We start from the raw sequence: 22,829 nt of genomic DNA on the forward strand, positions 1-22,829 counted from the left end.
TCTTGGTTTAAGCCAGCATATGGAATTTCATGGCCATAGTGGCAGGATACTAAAAAGTGTGTTGCTGGACATTTTAATAGGTCTTGACTGCACTCAATGAAGCAAAATGGGGAAACCCAGTGGCTCAGTGGTTAGCACTGCTGCTGTTCTTCTCCAGGAATCTGGGTTTGATTCCAGACTTGGGTGACTATCTGTCGGAGTCTGCAAATTCTCCCTGTGTCTCTGTGGGTTTCTGCCAGCTGATCCGTTCTCCTCCCACAGTCCAACGATGTGCGTGTCAGGTGGATTGGCCATGCTAAATTGTCTATAGTGTCCATGAATGTGCAGGCTAGGTGGCTAGCTGTGGTAAATGCAGAATTATGGGGATACAGTCGGGGTGGCATGCTCTTTGGAGAGTCGGCGCAGAATCTATGGGCTGAATGACCTCTTTCCACACTGTAGGGATTCCATGAGTTCCAGCCAGTTTTGCACCATGGCTGTCTGTTCCAGCCCAATGGCTGGAGCTTACTCAGCCTGAACATGAGCAGGACCATAATGTGTAGACTCCAACCTCCTTCCAAGGGGGAACGCATAACATCCTGTGCTCCCACCAAAAGTACAATCTTACACCTCCTAAGCCACTGAGGTCTGAAATGTTTTCACAAAGTCAACTATTTCCCATTGTGGGGCAATCTAGAAAATGAAAAGTCATAGTCTTAGGCTAAAGGGCAAAAGATTTAAAATAGACATGAGGTCGATTAATTCTCTCAAAAGTCCATTAGAATTCATCACCACAGCTGGGGTAGACACTGGGAGACTGAATAAATTTGAGGTGGCGATAGACAGATTTTTAATTAGTAATGGGTTAAAAGGTTATGGGGAGCAGGCAGGAAGATGGAGTTAAGGCCAAGATGAGATCAGCCATTATCGTATTAAATTGTGGTGAAAGCTGAAGAGCCAGAATTGCCTACTCCTGCTCTTAGTTCCTATGTTCTACCAAATAAATTGGCAAAAGATCCCAAAAGTAACAAAGGATCAAATCTAAGTATGTAAATTAGCATAAGAATTATGGCAGAAGAAACAGGAATCACTGAACACAAAAACAAATTAAAAAGAAATTCTGTCTTTGGACAGGCGGTGTTTATCAGCAGTCCAAGAATTCTGCCTGAAGGTGTAACAGACAGTTTCAACTTAAGATAGCTTGATTCTGTTCATAGACTCAAGGTTTGAAGACTCTACTTTGTGTACTTATTTTTCCTACTCTCTTTTAGCCCTGCTTGATAGCTTAACTCTTATTGAGTTACGCTCCATGCAAAGGCGCTAAAATACATTGAAGAGTGAAATAAGAGTGAAATAATTGTAAACTGTAAGTAATGGCACACAATCAAACTTCATTTGAGCAGGAGCAGGAATTGGCAACCCTATCACACAGCTGCATTAGAATTTCTCCATTAACAGCTTTAAAAAAAATCCAAATTCTCCTTCCCATAACCATTTTCTCCATTGTAACTGTTGAAATCTAAACTCCGAGTCTGATTCTGAATGGTGTCATGTAACCTCAGATTTCTATTCTCTATTCACATGTAGTTTTAATTGCTTCATATTTCAAACACTGTACAATTTACCTGCACGTAAATTATTCATGGTACGATATGCGTGCAGATTACTGCATGCAACACCACTGATATCAGGTCACAGAGACCAGTTGAACAGTTATGCATCCAAATGTAAAATATATGGGAATTAATAAATTGGTGTCAGTACATTCATTTATCATTATTAACAACAGCCTGTTAATGGTTACCTTTGATTTGAAAATTAACACTTTATTGTCAGCTGAAAGAGAAATAGGAAGTATATACTAAGGACACTAAAAAACAATTGCAATCCATTTTCTACCATTGCCAATCACCCGAACCTTCATCTACCTGTCTGATTCTCCATCAATTTACTACTGCTTCTCTGAATAGTGAGTTTCATCTTTTCAACACACACCATAGAAAGTAGTCGAATCCAATTTCTAGGACACTGTCATTATCTAAGCTTAAGCAAATAACCCTAGGCTCCAAAATTTGTGGTAGTCTTGGTCACATTATGAATCAGTTATTGATTATCTAAGACACTTGAATAATTAAGTAGCTCCAATGAGGTTTTCCTTCTCCAGCACAAATAATCCTAGAATTCTGAGAATCTCATTCAAAGGTCTTGCACTAACTGTGAGACAGGTAGTGAGTAGCAGTTCTTCTCAGAATTGAGATGCTGAGCACAGTGAGCTATTTTTGCTCATTTTAAAGGTGCACAATTTTGTCAATAAAATAACACTGGCTTAGCACTGCTTCATACAATATTAACGTAGCTGAGTTTCATAAAATATTAAAAATGAGATCCCCAAACATTGGAGAGACATGCCTCATTCACATGCTGCAGATTTTGGTAGAGACTTGCTCCAGAAATTGGTCTCAAGGTATTGCACAATTCTAGATGATTTATTCCTGGCTGTGGCAGTTCAACAGGGCATTCATCGGCTCCATTAGTTTTGCCTATTTGATGAATCAGCATTACTAATGGAGTTTTAAGCTGATTTAGAAATTAAGTCCATTGCTATTTATGTGTCATTGGCATGCATATAAAATACAATGTATTTAGTGCAATGAAATTCCTGACACACAGGATAACTAAAGAGGTAGGATGCTTACCCTAATAGAAATGAAAGAATACGGATACAAGCACATAAGCAGGGCTACAACAGAGTCTAACACTTTTAGAAAATAAAAACATTATTTGTAATAACTGTCCAAAGTTTTATCATAACATGAAATCAACATACCAAAAACACTACAAAATTTTACCTCAAATTGAGATATTTAAGAGCAGGTTTGCATTAAAAGTTTCACAAATCACATGCAACAGTAATAAGATGATAATCTTTTCCATAACTATTGAAAGACTGATTGTTCCTTCAGGCCAAAAACATGAATTGCTGATTAATCATGCTTTAGTAAAGGAAAGGCCAATCAAAATGACTGGGACAAAAATCTTTTATCTTTATAACATCAAACAGAAAAATTTCTATTTATAGTTGCATTTAAAATGATACATAAAATCAGAAATTAAAACACATAAATTTTTCTAGCCTCTGAAAATACTTTAGAAATATAGCTTTGCAAAGTCCACATTTGCTGATACCTTGATGTATGTGCATTATCCTTCTTTTCCCAAACTTGCGCATGTGCTTTTAGTCAAATGCCCTTACAATAGAAGAAAAAAAGTTAACCTAATAAGCATGAAAATAGTGATCACAGAAACTTGATTGTGTTGGTAGTAGATGGGAGTAGACAGACCATGAGGGGTGAAGAGAGGTGAGTTGAAGACTTGGGAGGGGTGTGACAGTGATGTTTTTGATAGGCATGGGCAAGTGAGAGAGAGGTTGGGAGTGGGTAGGAGAAGATTGAGAAAAGGGCTGCAGAAGGGACAAGAAATTATCTCATTGCCATCTCATTCCTCCCTAACCCTCTTGCTCTTGACCCTCACCATCCCATGTTCTTTCTCCCTCTTGTCTCCTCACCCTCACATTACCTGGCCTTTTCTCTCTCTCTCTCTTCTCCTGAGCATCCCTGTCTCTCTGTCTGCACTTTTCCTCCTCTTCTCTTCTCTCTGGCACCTTGCCTTCACTCTCTTCTTCCTTGCTTTGCTACCTCACATTCCCCCTGCCCACACCCCCTTTACCACACCAACTCTGGCTCTTCTCATCTCCCTCTCTCCTCACACACCGCCCTCGCCCCAACTCCTACCACTCTCTCTCCTCACCATTTCAGTCTTGGCCCACTCTCTCCTCGTCTTCCTCTCTATCACTTCTCGCCCTCTCTCTCCCTCCTGTCCTTCCTTTCTCACCCTCTCCTTCCTCACCTCTCTCCCTTTCCTCACCCTAATTCCCCTTGCCATCCCTCTGTCTGTCTCTCTCTCAATTCTCACCTTCTATCTCCTTTTCTTTCCTCCTCAACCAATCTCTCTCAATTTAGATGTAGTTATGGAATTATCAAATAAAATTGCTTGGTAAAAACCACCAGTGCAGCTGTCTGGTGCACATTATTGTGAAACAGTCATAGATGTCAAGTTGAACAAAAATATAATTTCTTGATATAAGTATCTAGTTAGTTCTCAATTAGTACCCTACAGGTAGAAAAATAAAAAAAAGGGTAATGAAGCAGAGGAATGCAAAATCAGCTAAACCTCTGCAGCTGCCATTTTATGGAAGACAGCAAATTGGTTAGTGCATTTCTTCATCACTACTTCTAAATACTCTTTGTGAACACTTTTCTCTGACTTTAAGAACCACTGATAGATAGTTCTGAGCATACGGATGATTTTTTGGATCAGCTTTCCCCCTATAACCACCAAGTACAGCTTCCATTACCTATCTATCAATGATACAAAGTTTCACCAGTGGTCATGTGCTTGGCCTACAGATGTTTTATTTTGTTGCAATTCAACCTTCACAACCCATATCACTGGCAGCCACTGCAATTCAGTTGAAGTGAGACGAGATAGAAGGAAATAAGGTCAGGATTCAAATGAAATTGAAGATAGTGATATGAACGACAAGTGCAAGGAATCTCCTTGATGAGCTTTCTACCACTTGGACTCCATATATTTCAATCAGCAGAAGAAAAGGCTGGTAATATTGCAATACAGCAGGCTACATAACCAGAAACAGGATGGTCTCACTTTATCCAGTCATTCAATATGATAAGCTCTTCTTCCTTCAAACAGCATTTAACTATGTATCTAAACACTTTCCACAAAGCTAACTACAACTTGGCTTTTATGATTAGGCACAAGGTTTTAATTTAAAATAATTAATTGGAAAAATAAAATCTTCTATTGTGCATTAGAAAAAGAAGAATAATTTTAAAATATGATATCTCTTTAATGCTGCTTTGAGAAATACCATTTGCTTAAGGTTATTTTTATAAGAATGCAATCTTCTTGTAGATAAAAATTGTGAACCAATATGAATGACTTTAAAATCCTGAACAGCTCTATCCAAATTCTGTATGTTACGGTGCAATGAAATAGAATGTTATTGAAAAAAATTGTAACACTTACTTACTATGACTCTTAATACTTGTGTTCTATTACTTTTCAAAAAACCTTGCACCATTTTGATCTAAGCTGCAATAAGCTTAGCTAAAACTTCACAATAATTTACAACATGATGTACACAGTATCTGGCATTTGATTTATCTACAATTATCACAAATGTTCTATCTTAACATTTTGCATCCCCCACAGCAATATCAACAATTTGTAACAGTCTTCTTGGATGGCAAATAGCTCTAAGTGGACAAGGTTTCATTCGAACTTGGTGCCTAGAAGATTTATCTTGACAAATCTGAGAATAGAAAAACAAAAGGACAAAATCTGAAAGCAGCACTGTTTTTTCCAAAAGGATTTCAATTGGCTGAATTTGTCATCAAGTTAAATGTTATTTTCCAGGTTTCAACAATACTCAGAGAATCACTACTGTGTGGAACCAGGCCATTCGGCCCATCGGGTTTGCACTGACCCTCTGAACAGCAATCCCTGTACCCCTGCATTTCCCATGGCTAATCCACCTAGCCTTCACGCAATGGGCAATTTAGCATGGCCAATACACCTAACCTCATATCTTCAGACTGTGGGGAAAAAAACAGAGTACCCAGAGGAAACCCACACAGACACAGGGAAAACGTGCACCCGCCACACAGATGGAGGTGGGAATCAAACCCAAGTCCTTAGCACTAACAGGCTGCAGTGCTAACCACTGAGCCACCATGCCACCCACCTAGATTGAAATAATCCACATCAGTGTAATTTGTCTCTAAAGTAATCTAATAATGCTTACATTTATAACAATTTTTAAATATGGTTTGCTCTCAAGGATGGTGTACTGAGCAGAAGTGGAAATTCTGGCTGATTTCCCATCCCTCCCAAGGTAGCTGAAAGCATTGCAAAGCTTAAAGGAAGAGAAAAAGAGCATTCAAATTTATGCAGTCCTGTTCATCCTCTCAGGATGCCCTGAAACATTCCACATTTTGTCTTGAAGTTTAATTTCTCATGTGATGTAGGATAATGTAGCAGTCAATTTGCATAGAATCAAAGAAATTCATGATCATAATTTATTTTGTGTTAGTTGAGGGAGAAGTATTGGCCACAACACTGGAACTACTCCACTGATGCTCTGCCACAGGCTCTTTTAAATCCATCTGAGGGGTTAGGAGGGACAAAAACAGAAGTTGCTGAAAAAGATCAGCAGGTCTGGCAGCATCTGTAAGAAAAGATCAGAGTTAACGTTTCGGATCCGGTGACCCTTCCTCAGAACTGCCTCCTTCTCACTTTAAAGCCTCATTCAAAAGACAGCACCTGCAACAATGCAAGTTTTCCTCAGTACTGCACTGAGGTACCAGGTTGGATAATACGTTCAAGTTCCTATAGTGGGGCTTGAATCCATGACCATCTAATTGAGGTGGAAGTGTCATTACGGAGTAAAGGTCAACATATCAGACTGAATTTTACCAGCCCACTAGGTTTCAGTTTGGACACACAAAGGGCTAGTAAATTACTGGGAGTGGAAGGGAGTTTGGGTGTGTGAAGTGCCCAACACTTTTGTGCTACCATGACGATTTAACAGTGACTGGGGGAGGCTAACACTTCTGCTCAGAAGTAAAATGAACCACATAAGCAGCCAACGAATGATCACTTCCCCGCTGTTGCTACTTTTTCACGCGGGGTAGGTGAGACCATTATCACATGAGAGAGAACTTGGTGAACCCTGATGCCCATCTTCCACATTCAAAGGGCTGCCCTCCTAATTGGGCAATGTGGTGACCCCTGACAGAAATGCACAGCTCTGCAACTGTTCAGTTCCCAAATAGAAGAAAAATGCAGGTCTCAAAAGTGGAGATAGTCACCTTTCTGTCTTTGAGCCAGATTGGAACCAACATCTTAAACATCCAATTGGAGAAGGGGTAAAAGGAGAAGGCTTTATAGTCCCTTGGGCCTAGTCTAAATAGACCATAGCTGAATTTCTACATCAGGTCCACTTTCCTGTCCTTTCAACACCTCAGTATTCAAAAAATATTCCAATTTTAGTTTTGAATGCACTCAATCAGATCATTTGCAGTCTTCTGGGGTGAGCAATTCCAAAGGTTCATCAACAAGTGAAAAAAAAAACTTTTCTGAAGAAGGTCAACCCGAAACGTCAGCTTTCCTGCTCCTCTGATGCTGCTTGGCCTGCTGTGTTCATCCAGCTCTACATCGTGTTACCCCAAAAAAAAACTCATGTCAGTTCTAAATGCTCAACCCATTGTACTGAAACTATGACCCCTAGTTTTAGACTCTCTAGCCAGGAAACACAGTTTCTCTGTTTCTACCCTCCCAAACATCTGCAATCACTCCTTCCTCTTCTAAATTTCACAAGGTAGAGATTCATTCAATTCATCTCTTTTAATAGAAAAGCCCTTGCAAGCCAGGAATTCATCTAGTGAATTTTCTTTGCATTGCCTTTAAGAAAAAACATCCTTCCTTGGGTAAGGAGACTAACACAGTACACACTAACTAAGTTCTCACCATAGACATTCACAATTACAGCAACAGGGCTCTAAAGAAGTCATATTGGACATGAAATGTTAGCTCTATTTCTCTCTCAATAGATGCTATCAAACCTGTTGAGTTTCCACAGAATTTTTTGTTTTTAATTACAGTTACAACAAGGCTTACTTTCTCTTGTACTCCAGCACTCTTGCAATAAAGCATCCGTATTACCTTCCTTCCTATCAGCTTACAGTATCACATTACATTTCTATGATTTGTTCATGGGTCACCCAATGCACAGAGACATTGAATAGGGCTAAGTTCTCCCAACACAAAAAAGTGATGTAATTATATGTTACAACTTCCTGTTCAATAAGATATTATGTTATTAAAATTCCTCATTTCTCCATAATCTCTGTCTGCATATCATAGAATCTATTTAAAACCATCACTAAATTTGACATTACACCTTCTTAGTCCATTTCAAATGGTTTTGATGTACCTTATTAACATATATTTTGAGTTTATTTTGGAAGAAAGTTACTGAAAGCATAATTTCACCAGGCTTTACAGAACAGTTCAATGATCCAACTTAAGTGAAGGTTTTAATACCTAATTTTTCCAGTTATTCTACAGAAAACATTAACAGGAAAATACATTTCAAAGTCACAAAATGTAAGTCGTCTGCAATGATAATTGCAAATAATTAGCACTAGCTGGATTAAGAATTAAACACTAAATATAAAATAATTTACATGGTGGAATAGTGATGACTTATGTAGGCCAGAAAATAAATGTTGTCAACCTCTGGCAAGATTTAGATTCAAATTATTATTAATTTACATGTACATTTAACAATGTGATACAAAATTATTCAACTAGGGCACAGTTTTAATATAGATAGCATAACAATTCTGTTTAACGAACTTGACATATTTAAAATGCACATAACACTGTACTAAATTCAGTGTCCAACTTGACCAGCTGTGACTGGTACTGGGAATGATTATTGTTTGCAGGATTTATATTGAGATAATCTCTATGTGCGTGATTCATTTGAACTCAAGCAAAACTATTGAGAACAACACATTTGATTGAGTTCTAAGGCACTGCAGAGTATGTATTCTAGTACTATACTTAGAAATGCTCTATAAAACTGCCTGTTTTAACAGTGTAGGTAGTGATTCGGAATAAAGGGATCTAAGTGAATCTCATTTTTCAAAAAAAACTGTTCATGTTAGGTGAGCATCACTAGCAGGGTCAGTATTTATTGTCTATCATTAATTGCCCATGAGAAGATGGTGGTCAGCCACTATTTTGAACTGTTGTGTTCCACATGTTGTTAGTATACCCACAGTGCTTTTAAGAAGAATTTCTGGAATTTGACTCAACAGTGGTAGGATGGTTAGCCATAATCAACAATGAACCATAGGCAATTATCTGCTTTAGACAGAGCGATGATTGGTTATACATAACTTGAGAGACACTAATTTTATCTTGGTTTATCATTTCCAAATGTTTTCCCACTCCCAAGGTTAAATTGACTAAACTATGGACACTGCATATATTTTTACATCCTTTTTTTAAATTAAGGTGCAACATTTGCAATTCTCCAGTGCTCTGAAACCACCTATGTATCAAAGGAGAATTTAAAAGATTATATCCAGGACCTCTACAATTTTCACCCTTGCTTCCCTTGGTATTCTTAGATATGCATTCCATTTGATCTTGGTGACTTATTAATTTTAATCACAGCCAACTTTTCTACCACCTTTTCTTCATTAATTTTTAACTCATTTGGTATCTCAACTAAGCTGTCTTTCACAATGACTCCAGCAGCACCTTCTTTCTTGGTAAACACAAAACCAAAGTAAAGTATTCATTAGGTATGTCAGTATGACCTGTACCTCAATGCTTAGAGCCTCTTTTTTGGTACAGAACTAATTTTCTCTCTCCCCTTACAACCCCTTTATTTTTGTTATATTTCAATTAATATGTTTTGGATTTCCTTTTTTGTTAACTCCCATTATCTTCTCAAATTTTTGGGTTCCTTTACTTGCTTTTGCATTGGCTTTCTGAATTTCCCATTTTCACTTGTTATCAGATTCTGACGTCTAGCAAAAGTACCCTTTTACTACTTTATCTTACTCTCCAGCACTTTTTTGTCATTTAGGGCTCTTTTGATTTTACATATCCAACCTTCCCCTTTGAGAATGCAGCCTGACAGTGCTGTTACACATTTTCCTGCCAATCTTACATTCCAATTTACTCAGCAGTTTTTTTTTCAATGTGCTAAAATTGCCTCCCTTCCAATTCAATACTTTACTCTAGCTTAGATCCCAGTCGACTTATTAGCTTTGATTTTTTCTTACCCTGCTGGCACTTGCTGTCCTTAGCCCATAACATCCTCAGGACCAGATTCAGCAATGCGTCCTTTGTTGGACCTGAATGTATTAGTTAAGAAAATATTCCTGAACACATTTCAGAAGCTCTTCTCCACCTCTGGTCTTGTCAGTAACACTATTCCAGTGTCTATTAGGATAACTGAACTCCACCATTACCGTGGCTTTAAAGTTTTTGCACCTCTATTTTCCTTGCAAATTTGCACCTTTTGTTCTTCTCCATGAATTGGCATCCTACACAATACATCCAGTGGTATAATGACATTTCTATTGTTTCTTAGACCTAAGCAAATTAATTTGGTTTTTGATTTCTCCCCAAGCCATCACCTCTTTCAAGAAGCATACATTCTCATAGAATCCCTACAGTGTGAAAGAAGGCCATTTGGATAATCAGGTCCAAACCAACTCTCCGAAGAGCAGCCCACCCTGACCAGCATCTGCTATGCTATTCCTGTAACCCTGCATTTCCAATGGCTAACTCACCCAGCCTGCACATCCCTGGACATGATGGGCAGCTTAGCATGGCCAATCCACCTAACCTGCCCATCTACAGACGGTGGGAGGAAACCAGAGCAAACTCAAGCAGACACGAGGAGAGTGTGCAAACTCCACACAGTCAGACACCTGAGGCTGGAATCGGACCAGGGACCCCGGTGCTGTGAGGCAGCAGTGTTAACATGGTAGGGTACAGTGGCACATTCTCCTTAAGCAATCCAATCTTAACTTTCCTAATATTTTCCCTAATATCGGCATCCTTGTTAATGAAAGATGGATGCTAGATGTGAGAATATGGCACAGAACAGAGCTAAGTGAATATGGGAATCATGTGAGCAATGACTTCGCTTGAAGATTGTAAAACATATATAAACAAATAATAGGAGCAGAAGACAACCATTTTGCCCCTTGAGTCTGCTCCACCATTCAATAAGATCTTGGCTGATTTGTGTTTCAAATTCCATGTTTCCATCTACCCCAATTACCTTTGATTCCCTTGCCTAACAAGAATCTACTTAACTCTACCTTCAAAATATTCTACAACCTGTGTCAATTGCATTCTGAAGAAGAGATTTCCAAAGTCACACAACCCTCTGACAAGAAAAAAAACATCCCTGTTCTAAAAGAGCAAGACCTCATTTTAAAATAGTGCCCCCTTGTTTTGAACTAACCCACGAGAGGCACTTTTTCTACATCCATTCTGTCAAGACCATGAAGGATCTTTGAAATTTCAATCAAGTCACCCCTCTTCTAAATTCCAAGGGAAATGAGCTCAGCCTATCCAACCTCTCCTCATAAGACAACCTATATATTCCATGTATCAATTTAGTAAACCTCTTCTGAACCCTGTCAAATGCATTTCCACCTTTCTTAAATAAGGAGACCAAAACTGCACAGTATTCAAAATGTTGTCTCACTGATGCATTGTATAAGTGAAGCACAACAGCCTTACATTTATGTTCAATTCTACTTGTAATAAGAATTGTATGCAAGATCGAGGACTTGAATCTCTACTGAAGTCTGGGATAATGGGCATTGCACAAGTAAATATTAAGTATCCATATAGTTCCAATGTAGAAACACGCACTGTGTCTCACAATTGCATTTGATAACTGATCCCCTGACCAAAATAGATATTGAAAAACTATCTATCGAAGTCTGAGCATGCATTAATGTTGCATGTGAGGCTATGTAAATTGAGAATGCTGGAAATTAGTGATAGATTTAGTAATTTGATGGTTTTTGATCCATGCTAAGAGTATAAAAAAGTTGCAATTGAGTCAATGTGTGTACTTCTGGTGTACTGGACTCTATGCTTTGGAGAAATAAACTTGTTTTCTTGAAAATACGTGCATAGTTACTACATCAACATCGTCAGATGCTGTGGTGAATGTCAATACATCTAAAGTCCCAAGTTAAGCAGTCTCGTGAAATCAAGATAAATATTCTCACCTATGACATATGATTTTGTTGAACTTGCTGCTGTTGCTGTTGGAGCAGAAGTTGTTGTTGTTGTCTGCGTCGGGCAGTTCGCAGCTTCTCAAATCTTGCTTCCATTTCCTCCAATACCTTTGGCGTGTATCGAACGACCAGTTTAACACTGTTCTGAGCAGCCTTCAGTAATTCAACTGCTTTCTCATGGTGTTCCCCTTCAACACTCTGAAATGATCAATACATTTTATTCCCTACACTGCAAAACAAAATCCAAAAAAATCTACTCTGCACCTTTGTGAAGTATTGTAAATTCACGGCTATGATTATTTTAATCAACCTGTTTGGAGATTTTATTACACATATCTGTCACAGGTGGGGCTTGAACACAAATCTTCTGGCCCGAAGTAGGGAAATTTTACAGCTATATCCTTGGCAATCGCAGTTTCGCGCCTTGACAATGGCATAGAGTAAGCAGAAGAGCAAGGAGGAAAAAGTAATTTAATTTCAAGGATGGCCTGAAGCAAACACATTTGTTCCCATTGGAAAATATATAAATTTCAAAAATGTTGGCAGTCCCTTGTAAAAATTACTTTCATTTCGATCATTTAGCACCGTATTGATGTTTAATGTGAAGCCAATATGAAGCTGAAGAAAATTGCATTACTGTAATGAAAAGCAAATCCTTGACAAAACTCTTGAGCTTTGAGAATAGGAATGCCAGCAAATCAACTCAGAATATTACTGTGAAGGCACAAAAAGAAAAAAAAAATCTTTTTGCTATCACTTATTTTTGAAAACAGGTTAAAAACAAAGGTTTCAAAAAAAAATAGCATGACACGATACAATGCACTCAACAAGAACCAACAGACTAGAAAAAAGTTACCATGACTAAATTCTGGACCACATTCCTACCATTAACCATTTTTGAAAAATTGTTCTATGCAGGATTTATATAGTCTTCATTCTGGTTTTGTTACACTTTAATACAATAGCCACGGAAAAGGATTGTGCACTCTACTTTTGGAATTTTAAACCAAGCTACTAGCCCTTGGATTGCAGAGTGACCTTTGGGGTTGAATAATATTCACAACTTTCAACTTCAATATCGATTTGGTCACTTTCCTGTAACACCTTGAAAACAATTTGCTTTATGTTAAATGCCATTTGTTGTTTTTGCTCCAATTAATGATACTGAATTTCTAGTTAAATCAACAAGTTGCTCAGTGATATATTCAGCCCTATGTTTGTCTTTCTTAATTTTAAATTAACAAATCTTAAGCATTAGCATCAAAAACAGTGGATAACACTAAATAGAATGAAAATTCTTGTTGGAAGACAACTGCTAAATAGAACTCCACAGATGACTATGTTCAGCCCTTCTTTCACACTACTCCAAAATTATGGATATTTCTGGTAACGTAAAATTTGCTGATGAATTAAATGGAATAGCAATGTAAGTAGTACAAGAGAGGTTTTTTACATTTGAAATTATTCCAAAAAAACTCATGACTCAAGTGTAAAGGTCCACTTTAACTGACTTTGGTCATTGACTTACCACTCCATTGACAGACAATAATTGATCACCACGCTTTAAGCCCCCATGTCTATCGGCAACACCTCCAGGGATAATACGAGAGATGTAGATTGGTGAATTTTGCTCCTTTCCACCCATCACATTAAAACCAAGGCCTTCTTCAGTTTTTGGTAACTCCACAACCCGGGGATGGGAATGACCTTCACTTGCAGCAAAAGCAGCAACAGTGGCCTAACAAAAAAATATTTTAAACTCAGGTTCACAGAAATAAAATCAAATATTGAATTTTGCTGTAATACACAACCTACATCCATATTTTCACCTCTGTATATTGCCATCATTTAACATTTTGAAACAATGGTTAGTACTTTTAAACTTGGCCTGTGACAAGTTCAATATTTTTGACTTGAAATGAGGATAAAATATTTCTGTATTTTTTACTAGAAAGTTCGGAAACAGTAGAAATCAAAATGTATGTCAACTTTCATAGGCCATAAAACTGACTGAAGACCTCACCTGAGTTATGTGAGACTCAGGCTTTTTCATTCATCTGATTATTCAGGTTACAAATGTATAAAGCTACACAGGGAAAATACTGTTGGTTTTGGGACAGTGGGTAGATATTTACTCATGTTTAGAGATGCTAGGACACACTTCTAGAGCAGGTGAGACTTGAATCCAAGCCTACCCAGTCCAGACACAGAGACACTACCACTGCATTACAATAGCACTTTGAATAATATTGACTCTCACTGCTGTTCAATCAAACAATGTGCCTTCAGTTGCTGGTAAATGTCTAAGTTTACAAATAAATTAATTATGCCTTAAATGACTGAGCCAGAAAGGCCTTTCGTATAGAGTCATACAGCATCAAAACAGACCCTTCAATCCAACCAGCCCATGCTGACCATAATCCCAAACTAAACTAGTCTCACCTGCCTGCACTCGTCCATATCCCTCTAAACATTTCTTATTCACACCTGTATCTAAATGTTGTCTGAACGCTGTAACTGTACCCACATCCACCACATCCACTGGAAGTTCATTCCACACACAAACCACTGCGTAAAAAAACCGTCCCATGTCTGTTTTAAATCTTTCTCCTCTCACCTTAATAATATGCCCTCTAGTCTTGAAATCTAAGAGAAAATCTAAGAGAACTTCATTATCTACATTCCTGCAATGCATTGATAGATATGGTAGATATGCAAGAGCGAAACAAGATACAATTTCAAAGGCCAGGAGGTGTCAATAGCATGGGCCCTGTCTTTCCATCAGATAATGCTCACAAATTCAGAACTGAGCCTTATTTTTCAGTTCCCTGCTTTGTACTGATTTCACCACGTGACATGGCTAAATGAAAAGCAATGTCTCGTGATAACTGACATTGGCATCAATGGAGAACAATGGAGAGATCATCTTTTAGGTGGATTAGATCTAGTACAGAGACATGTCTCAGTACAGAAGTGAGAGTGACAGCCCTTGACAGCAAGGCAGCAGTTGACTGAGTGTGGCATCAAGGACCCTCACAAAACTGAAATCAATAGGAATCATGAGCAAACTCTCCACTGATTGGAGTCATACCAAGCATGTAGGAAGATGACTGTGGCTGTTGGAGGTCAGTCATCTTAACTCCTGGACACCTCTGTAGAAGTTCCTCAGAATAGAGTCTTAGGCTGAATCATCGTTAGCTGCTTCATTAATAACCTTCCCTCAACCAGAAGACCATAAGAAATAGGAACAGGAGTGGGCTGTTTTGCCCCTCAAGCCTGCTCTACCATTCAATTAAGGGGGAGGCAATGGCCTAGTGATATTATTATGCGACTATTAATCCAAAGACACAGGGAATGTTCTGGGGATTTGGGTTCAAATCCTACTATGGTAGATGACAAAGTTTGAATTTAATAAAAATGTGTAATTAACAATCTAATGATGACCATGAAAGCATTGTTGATTATCAGAAAAACCCATCTGGTTTACTAATGTCCTTTAGGGAAGCAAACTCCCGTCTTCACCTGGGCTGGCCTACATGTGACTCCAGATCTACAGCAATATGACTCTTAGCTACCCTCTGGGCAATTAAGCAAGGGCATTAATGCTGGCCTAGCCAGCGATGCCCATATCTAGTGAATGAATTAAAAGAGGGATTATGGCTGATCCGACATTCCTGCATTTTCTCCGTTACCCTGATTCCCCTGCTGATCATGAAGGTATCTCAGCCTTACATATACAGAAGACCTCTGCCCACACAGCTCTCTGTGGCAAGGAGTTGCAAAGACTCTCAAACCTCAGAAGAATTTCTCCTCATTTTAGTCTTAAATTGGCACCCCTTTATTCTGAGACTATGCCGTTTGGTCCAAGACTCTACCATAACGGGGAACATTCCCAGCATTTACCCTGTCTAGCCATCATAAGGTCAGAAGTGGGGATGTTCACTAATGATTGCACAATGTTGAGTACCATTCGTGACTCTTCAGACACTGAAGGACCCCCATGTCCAAATGCAACAAGACCTGGACAATATCTAGGCTTGGCATAAAAAGTGGCAAGTAATGCAATGACCATCTCCAACAAGAGAGAATCTAACCACACTGCCCTTGAGAGTCAATGATGTTACAATCACTGAATCCCCCACTATCAACATCCTGGGAGTTACCAGTGACCAGAAACTCAATTGGACTCACCATATAAATACAGTGGCTACAGAAACTAGGAATCCTGCAGTGAGCAACTCATTTCCTGAATCCCCAGGGTCATCAACTACCTACAAGGCACAGATCAGGAGTGTGATGGAATACTCCACACTTGCCTGGATGAGTGCAAGTCCAACAACACCCTAGAAACTTAACACCATCCAGGACAAAGCATCCTCTTGACTAGCACCACATTCACAAACATCCACTCCCTCCACCACTGACACGCAGCAGCAGTGTGTACCATCTATAAGATGCACTGGAGAAATTCACCAAAGATCCTGAGACAGCACCTTTCAAACCCACTTCCAGATAGAAAGACAATGGTAGCATATACATGGGAGCACCACCACCTGCTACTTCCCCTGCACACCAATCACCATCCTGACTTGGAAATATATCGCCGTTCCTTCATTATCTTTGGGTCAAAGTTCTGGAATTCCAAACAGAATGGCATTGTGGATCCACCTAAAGAACCTGGACTGCAATGGCTTAAGGTAGCAGCTTTCCACCACCCTCTCAAGGGCAACTAGGGATGGGCAATAAATACTGGCCAGCCAGTGACACCGTGAGTGAATAAAAAAAAAATAAGAGAATAACGAATGCTCAAGGAAGGACATAAAAAATAAATAACACAATTGATAGGTGGGATTGTGTTTTTTGTTCCCGAGTTCTACAAACAAAAAGCTATTAAGCAGATTCAACACTCAAAATAGTAAATAATCTGCTATTGGAAAAGAAACAGCAAGCAAAACTATTACAACAGCCAGAGAACACATGCGATACTGCATGTCACAAGCACTGACCACCACCCCTGCCATCACTACATCAGGAGTCAAACAAAGCATTGAACTTGGCCTCACTGGCAACTTATCAATTCTCTGCTCAGCCCCTCAACACGTGCACAAGGCAAACAAACCAAAGTAACAGCTGGCAGAATCCCATGTCCCTAAAAAAAATGCAATGTCAACAACTCTTTGCTCAACACTAGGACAATAAGCAGTATCAGGTACAGACCCAGAAGGAAGCAGAATATCTGGCTGTCAATGCAACACCTTCAGCACAATAAAATGTTGCACTAATACAATACACACAACATTGTAAAAAGAGGTTTGCACTGTGATTTCCATACTTATTAACATTCTCAATTGTGTTTGATTGACAACTTTCCCCAAAATTTCATACAATAAAATTAAAGTTCTATCTGCATCTTCCAATATAGACTGGGTATTCAAATTCTCTGATTTTCTAAATTGAACATCACGGTGGAAAAGTGCACAAATCATACTGTCTTTACTACGAAAATAATTATGAGTCTTGTAAATACACTGGTACATATTTAGGTAGCCTTTCTCTCAGCAATTGTTTAATTTGTAAGCAAGTTATACAATCAGTAATATAAAAGCAAAATGAAGCTACAGGAAAGTATGAAAGAAATGTCTGGAAAGCCCAGAAGTGACCAGATCAAATTTGGTGTGTCTATATAAAAGGTGTGAAATTAACTTCACTGTCTTGTTATGACAGCAAGTCGTCACACATTAATTTTTGTTTTGATCCAGCACTGTCTGCTGTATTGCAATGAAGTTAGTACAATTGACCGTGAAAGGAATTTGTTAATCTAATCAGAAAAATCAGTGAATACTGGGTCCTATTAAAGATATTACCTGGGTAGTAGCACTGGCTCTACCTTCTGGGCTGCCACTGATGTCTAAATTCTCATATATACTCTCGAACACCTGAAATACACACATGTACACAAAATTAAAAAACACAATTACAACACATTATCTGGTACCTCCACACGGCATACCTTTGCAGTTGCGCGAGCTCTGAATTCTGGGCAGCCACTGATGGTTATTGTCTCATGCATGTACTGATAAACCTGAAAAATTATTTGTAAATCAGAAAAGAATTAATTACTCACAGTTTAATGCAGTACAGATCGCGCTTAGATCTTGAAAATATTTTCAAGGAGCAGTTTTGGTTTTATACTGTCATTTATTTCAATTTACATTACAGAAGTTTAGATATCATACGCAAATAATTAGGAAATTAAGATGTTCAGCACCAGATATCCTTAACGTGGAAATAATTTCTATAATAACATGTTATTTTCTCTTGAATGTAAAACAATTTCTCGAATTACATTGTTTCTAAAGTGTGGTAGTGCCTCTTCCCATCTCAGGTACAGAACAGGCACTCTGGAACAGGGTTAGTTTGAGAGATAAAGAATAATCAACAGAAACTGCAAACAAAGTGACAGTACAAAAAATAGAGCGAAAGAAGAAAATGAGAAAAGAAAATAAAGTATGAAAAAGACAGAAACTAAAAAGATATAATAAAAAGCAAACAATGTAGAGAGAAACTGGAGGATGGTGATGCTCTTTTAGTTGCTGATGATAAATAGACATAGTTCTATACATGTAACTGTATTTGGGTATTTGCCTGATAGAACACTTTGTTATCAAAGACAAAATACAGCAAGTGTTAAAAGTCTAAAACAAAAACAAATACTCATCAAGTCTGGCATCATCTGGGAAGAGAAAAGTAGAGTTAACATTTCACATTTAACATTTCATCAGAACGAGAAAAAATTCGAGGAAATGAAAGATGGAATGTTGTAAAGAACAAAAGGGAAAGTATGAGTTAAGGTGGATAGTGGGAGAGATTAAATGGTAAAAGGTTTCACTGTGCAAGGGAGTGACAAATTGTGTTAAGATTATCAAATGCCTCAGACCTAAAGAAGGGAAATCACAGTTGCTGTTGCTCCTCCTGGCCTATGCCACCCCAGCTAAACCTCTGACCCCAATGAGAACACAGTGGCTGCTACGACCAGCACACTTTGGGCTGCCTTGAACCCTGGACCCTGGTTATTGGGCACCATTTTACTGTCCTAGCCTGGGTCTTGTCTAGAGGATGTATGAACAGTAGGATCCTGAATAGCTGCCAATAACTGAAAGTAAAGGAGATGAGAAAAATGAGTGAGGAAAAACAATCTGCGAAGAAAACAAGAATAAAGGGACATTATTATTATCATTGAAAATTGTTGAACTCAATATTGAGTCAAGAATGCTGAGAAATGCCCAAGTGCTGCTCTATGATCTTGTGTTCAGCTCCACTAAAACACTGTAGCAGGTCAAATAGAGAAAGGTCAGAGAGAACGCTAGGTAGAGAATGACCGGAAACTGAAGGTTATGCTCACAGACTGAATGGAAGTGTTCCACAAAGTGGCCATCCAGTCCCATTATGTACAGGAGAATACATCATGAGCAGTGAATACAGTACACTAAATTGAAAGCAGTACAAATAAATAAACAGTTTCACTTGGAAGGAATGTTTTGCTTCTTGTATTTTAAGAAGGGACAGGTAAAATGAAAATGTTATTATGTCTCCGGTAAGGAAAAGTGTATTGGAAAGTAGATGGGTTTTTAGGGTGATTAAGGGATGGATCATGGTGTTGCAGAGGTAGCTGACACTTCAGTGCAAAAAGGGGAGAAAACCTAACTTTTTTTATGGTGGCATCACACAGAAGACAAAGGAAATGTCTGAGGATTTGTTATCCAGTGCTTACTGGAGCCCACCAAGGGAATATGGTTCGATTCTTTCATGTTGGAGATGGACACTGTATAGCACTTTAGAGGTTTGAATGTTACATGTCACTTTTTTTATTTATTTCGGCTAGTTGCTTCAATGGCTGGGCCAGCATTTATTGCTCATTTAAGGTTTTAGCAAAGGTTTGTAGTTCGGGTTGTGGGTGAGATTGTTGACTTGTGCCTTACCACACACTTCGTCTTTAATGGTCAAGTATACAAACAGATCAATGGCACACCCATGGGGTCACCCATCTCATGACTCATCGCCGAGGCAGTCATACAAAGACTAGAACATACCACCGTCCCCCTCATTCAACCTAAACTGTGGATCTGGTACATGAACAACACATTTGTCATTATTAAAAGCACCAAACTAGAAGAGACCCACCACCTCATCAACAACATTTTACTGGGATTAAATTCAGGAGAGAAGAAGAAAACACTCAGCTTCCGTTTCTGGACGTCAGAGTTGAACGTACGACCAACAGGGAGTTCCAAACCTCTGTATGCAGGAAAGCAACCCACACTGACCACATCCTCAACTTCCACAGCCACCACCCCAATATCCACAAACAAAGCTGTATTAGGGCACTATTTAAATGGACCAGCACTCACTGCAACACACCAGAGCTACACAGGAACGAGGAAGAGCATCTGTGCAAAATCTTCACTATGAACAGATATCCCCGCAACTTCATCCTCAGGTGCCTACTAAACAGACAACAAGAGGACACAGTACACCTTAACACACTGGGCACATTGCCCTACATCAAGAACATATCAAAACTGACAACAAGACTCCAATGACCACTAGGAATCATGGTAGCAGGTAAGTCCACAGCCACTCTATGACAAACACTCACAAGGATTAAAGACCCCATTCGCACAACATGCAGAACCAACATGGTTTACAAAGTACCACGCAACGACTACCACAAACATTACATTGGACAGACAGGAAGAAATTAGCCATCAGAATACATGAACATCAGCTAGCAGCAAAACAACACAACGATCTTTCCTTCATCTCAGTACACCCGGACAATGAAGGCCATCAGTTTAACTGAGACAAGTAACCATAGTAGCCCAAGCCAAACATAGACGTGCACTGGAATTCCTAGAGGCATTGTTTTCAACCCATAATGCAATCAACAAACATATAGGATTGGACCCCACATACAAACCTATACAAAACAAAACCAGAAATGACACTACTCACCATAACGGACCAAACAGTAGAAATTCCAAGCGGAGTAGAATAACATCGCTTCATCAGAGGCCTCACTGATGATGTTACCTAGCATGGTGATGAAACATCTGAACGAAAACAAGCCAGCTCAGCGAGCAAGTCAACAACCTCATTTATTGGTCATCTCTTACTACCCTGGAGAAGATGGTAGTCAGCTGTCTCTTGAACCATTGGTGACAATTGGTGTAAGTACATTACTATGAGGAAGGCAGTTTTAGGATTTTGACGCAGGGACACTGTAAGAAACTAATATATTTGGAAGTAAGAAATCAAATAGTCTGTTTTGTTTCTGAAAGGTAACAAACATCTTGAAATTTGTTGAAGCAGCAGGCAGTGCAGAGAATTACGTAACACTACTGACTTGAATCTAGTAGATGGTAGGTTGGCTTTAGGGAGTCTGGAGGTGAGTTATTGCTGAAGGATTCCTAACATTTAACCTGCTCTTGTAGCCATACTATGTAATTGGTTGGTATAGTTCCGTTTCTAGTCAATGGTGAGCCCCTGGATGTTGATAGTGGGAATTCAGCAGTGGTAATGCCACTGAATATTGAGAGGCAATGTTTGGATTCTCTTTTGCTGAAAATGATCAATGCCTGGAACTTGTATTGTGAATGTTACCTTCCATTTGTCAGACTAAACCTGGACATTGCTTGCTATAGTCGAACATTTACTACTTCAGTATGAGTAGTTTTGAATGGTGTTGAACATTGTGTAGTCATCAGTGAACATTCCCATGGTGTGAACTGAATTCGCTGAAGACTGGTATTTACACTGCAATCGTCTGGAAGAAATAAAGATGTTTTAGCCACTCGGCACTTCTGGCTGAAGATATTTACAAATGCTTTGCCTTTATGTTTTGCACTGATATGCTAGGAGGATGGGGATATTTATGCAGCCTTCTCCTCCATTGAGTTGTTTAATTATCCACCGCCTTTAGATGTGGCAGAATTGCATGGCTTAGATCAGATCCGTTAGCTGTGCAATTGTGTATCTCTTCTGTCTATCACTTGCTGCATATACTGTCTGACATGGTAGTAGATCTGTGCAGTAGCTTGATCAGGTTGACGGTATTTTTAGGTATGTCTAATGCTGTTCCTGGCTAGGCTTCCTAGATTCTTCATTGATCTTGGGTTGATCCCTGGTTTGATAATAATGGAGAAGTGGGGATATGCTGAGTCATAAAGTTGGAGATTGTGTTCGAGTACAATTCTTCTGCTGCTGATGGCCCATAGCGCCTCATGATACTTAGTCTTGAGCTGTTAGATATATTTGAAATGTCTACCATTTAGCATGGTGATAGTGCCACACAACATGATAGAGGGTATTCTCAATGTGAAAGTGGGATTTCATCACCACAAGGACAGTGCAAAAAAGCATGAAACTAAATAGCTACCCACACAAAGAAGTAGTCATATTGAATAGCCTACAACAAAAGGAAAATCTAAAGTTTTCCAGCGGAGACAGGTGATTCAGATACTTTGGCAAGTTGATATTTATATCAATAATCATCTCATGAATTTCAAATCAGTGTGTTGTGATATTATCAGACAGTGATTTAGAACCACCAAAACACTATTTGAGAAAAAAATAGTAATACTGGCACCAGTCTGCAACCAAACATAGAAACTGCTGGAAAAGCTTAGCAGGTCTGGCAGCATCTGTGGAGAGAAATCAGAGTTAACATGTCGGGCCCATGACCCTTCCTCAGAACTGGTGGTAGCTAGGAAAACATTTTTATGCAAAAAAAAAGGTAGGGGGGCAGGGGTAGTAACAAACAATGGGTGGAGATAGCTCAGAGAGAGAGAAGAACAGTTGGACAAAGGAGTGGGTAACTGTCAGCCTAGGAGAATTAATTGCTACTAATGGGGCAATTAGTGC

At 38.9% G+C, this 22,829-nt stretch overlaps 1 protein-coding gene across 4 annotated transcripts in view; it reads right to left on the reverse strand.

The window, feature by feature from the left end:
- Nucleotides 1-286: 286 nt before the first annotated feature.
- lin7a (lin-7 homolog A (C. elegans)) overlaps nt 287-22,829 on the reverse strand; it is a 56,768-nt gene continuing 34,225 nt past the window's right edge. Inside the window, exons 3-7 of one of the 4 annotated variants that reach the window (XM_048607841.1) lie at nt 17,920-17,991; nt 17,774-17,845; nt 13,438-13,647; nt 11,901-12,107; nt 287-5,371 (exon numbers count right to left, since the gene is read on the reverse strand). In XM_048607841.1, coding sequence (XP_048463798.1) covers nt 11,901-12,107; nt 13,438-13,647; nt 17,774-17,845; nt 17,920-17,991 — 561 coding nt within the window. In that variant the 3' untranslated portion in view covers nt 287-5,371. Of the gene's footprint in view, nt 5,372-6,186; nt 6,287-11,900; nt 12,108-13,437; nt 13,648-17,773; nt 17,846-17,919; nt 17,992-22,829 lie in introns of those variants that run through there. The other 3 variants (XM_048607842.1, XM_020517914.2, XM_020517920.2) reach the window with 3 other exon arrangements.

The sequence above is a fragment of the Rhincodon typus genome, chromosome 18 (assembly GCF_021869965.1).
Source record: "Rhincodon typus isolate 14 chromosome 18, sRhiTyp1.1, whole genome shotgun sequence".
Taxonomy (NCBI): Eukaryota; Metazoa; Chordata; class Chondrichthyes; order Orectolobiformes; family Rhincodontidae; genus Rhincodon; species Rhincodon typus.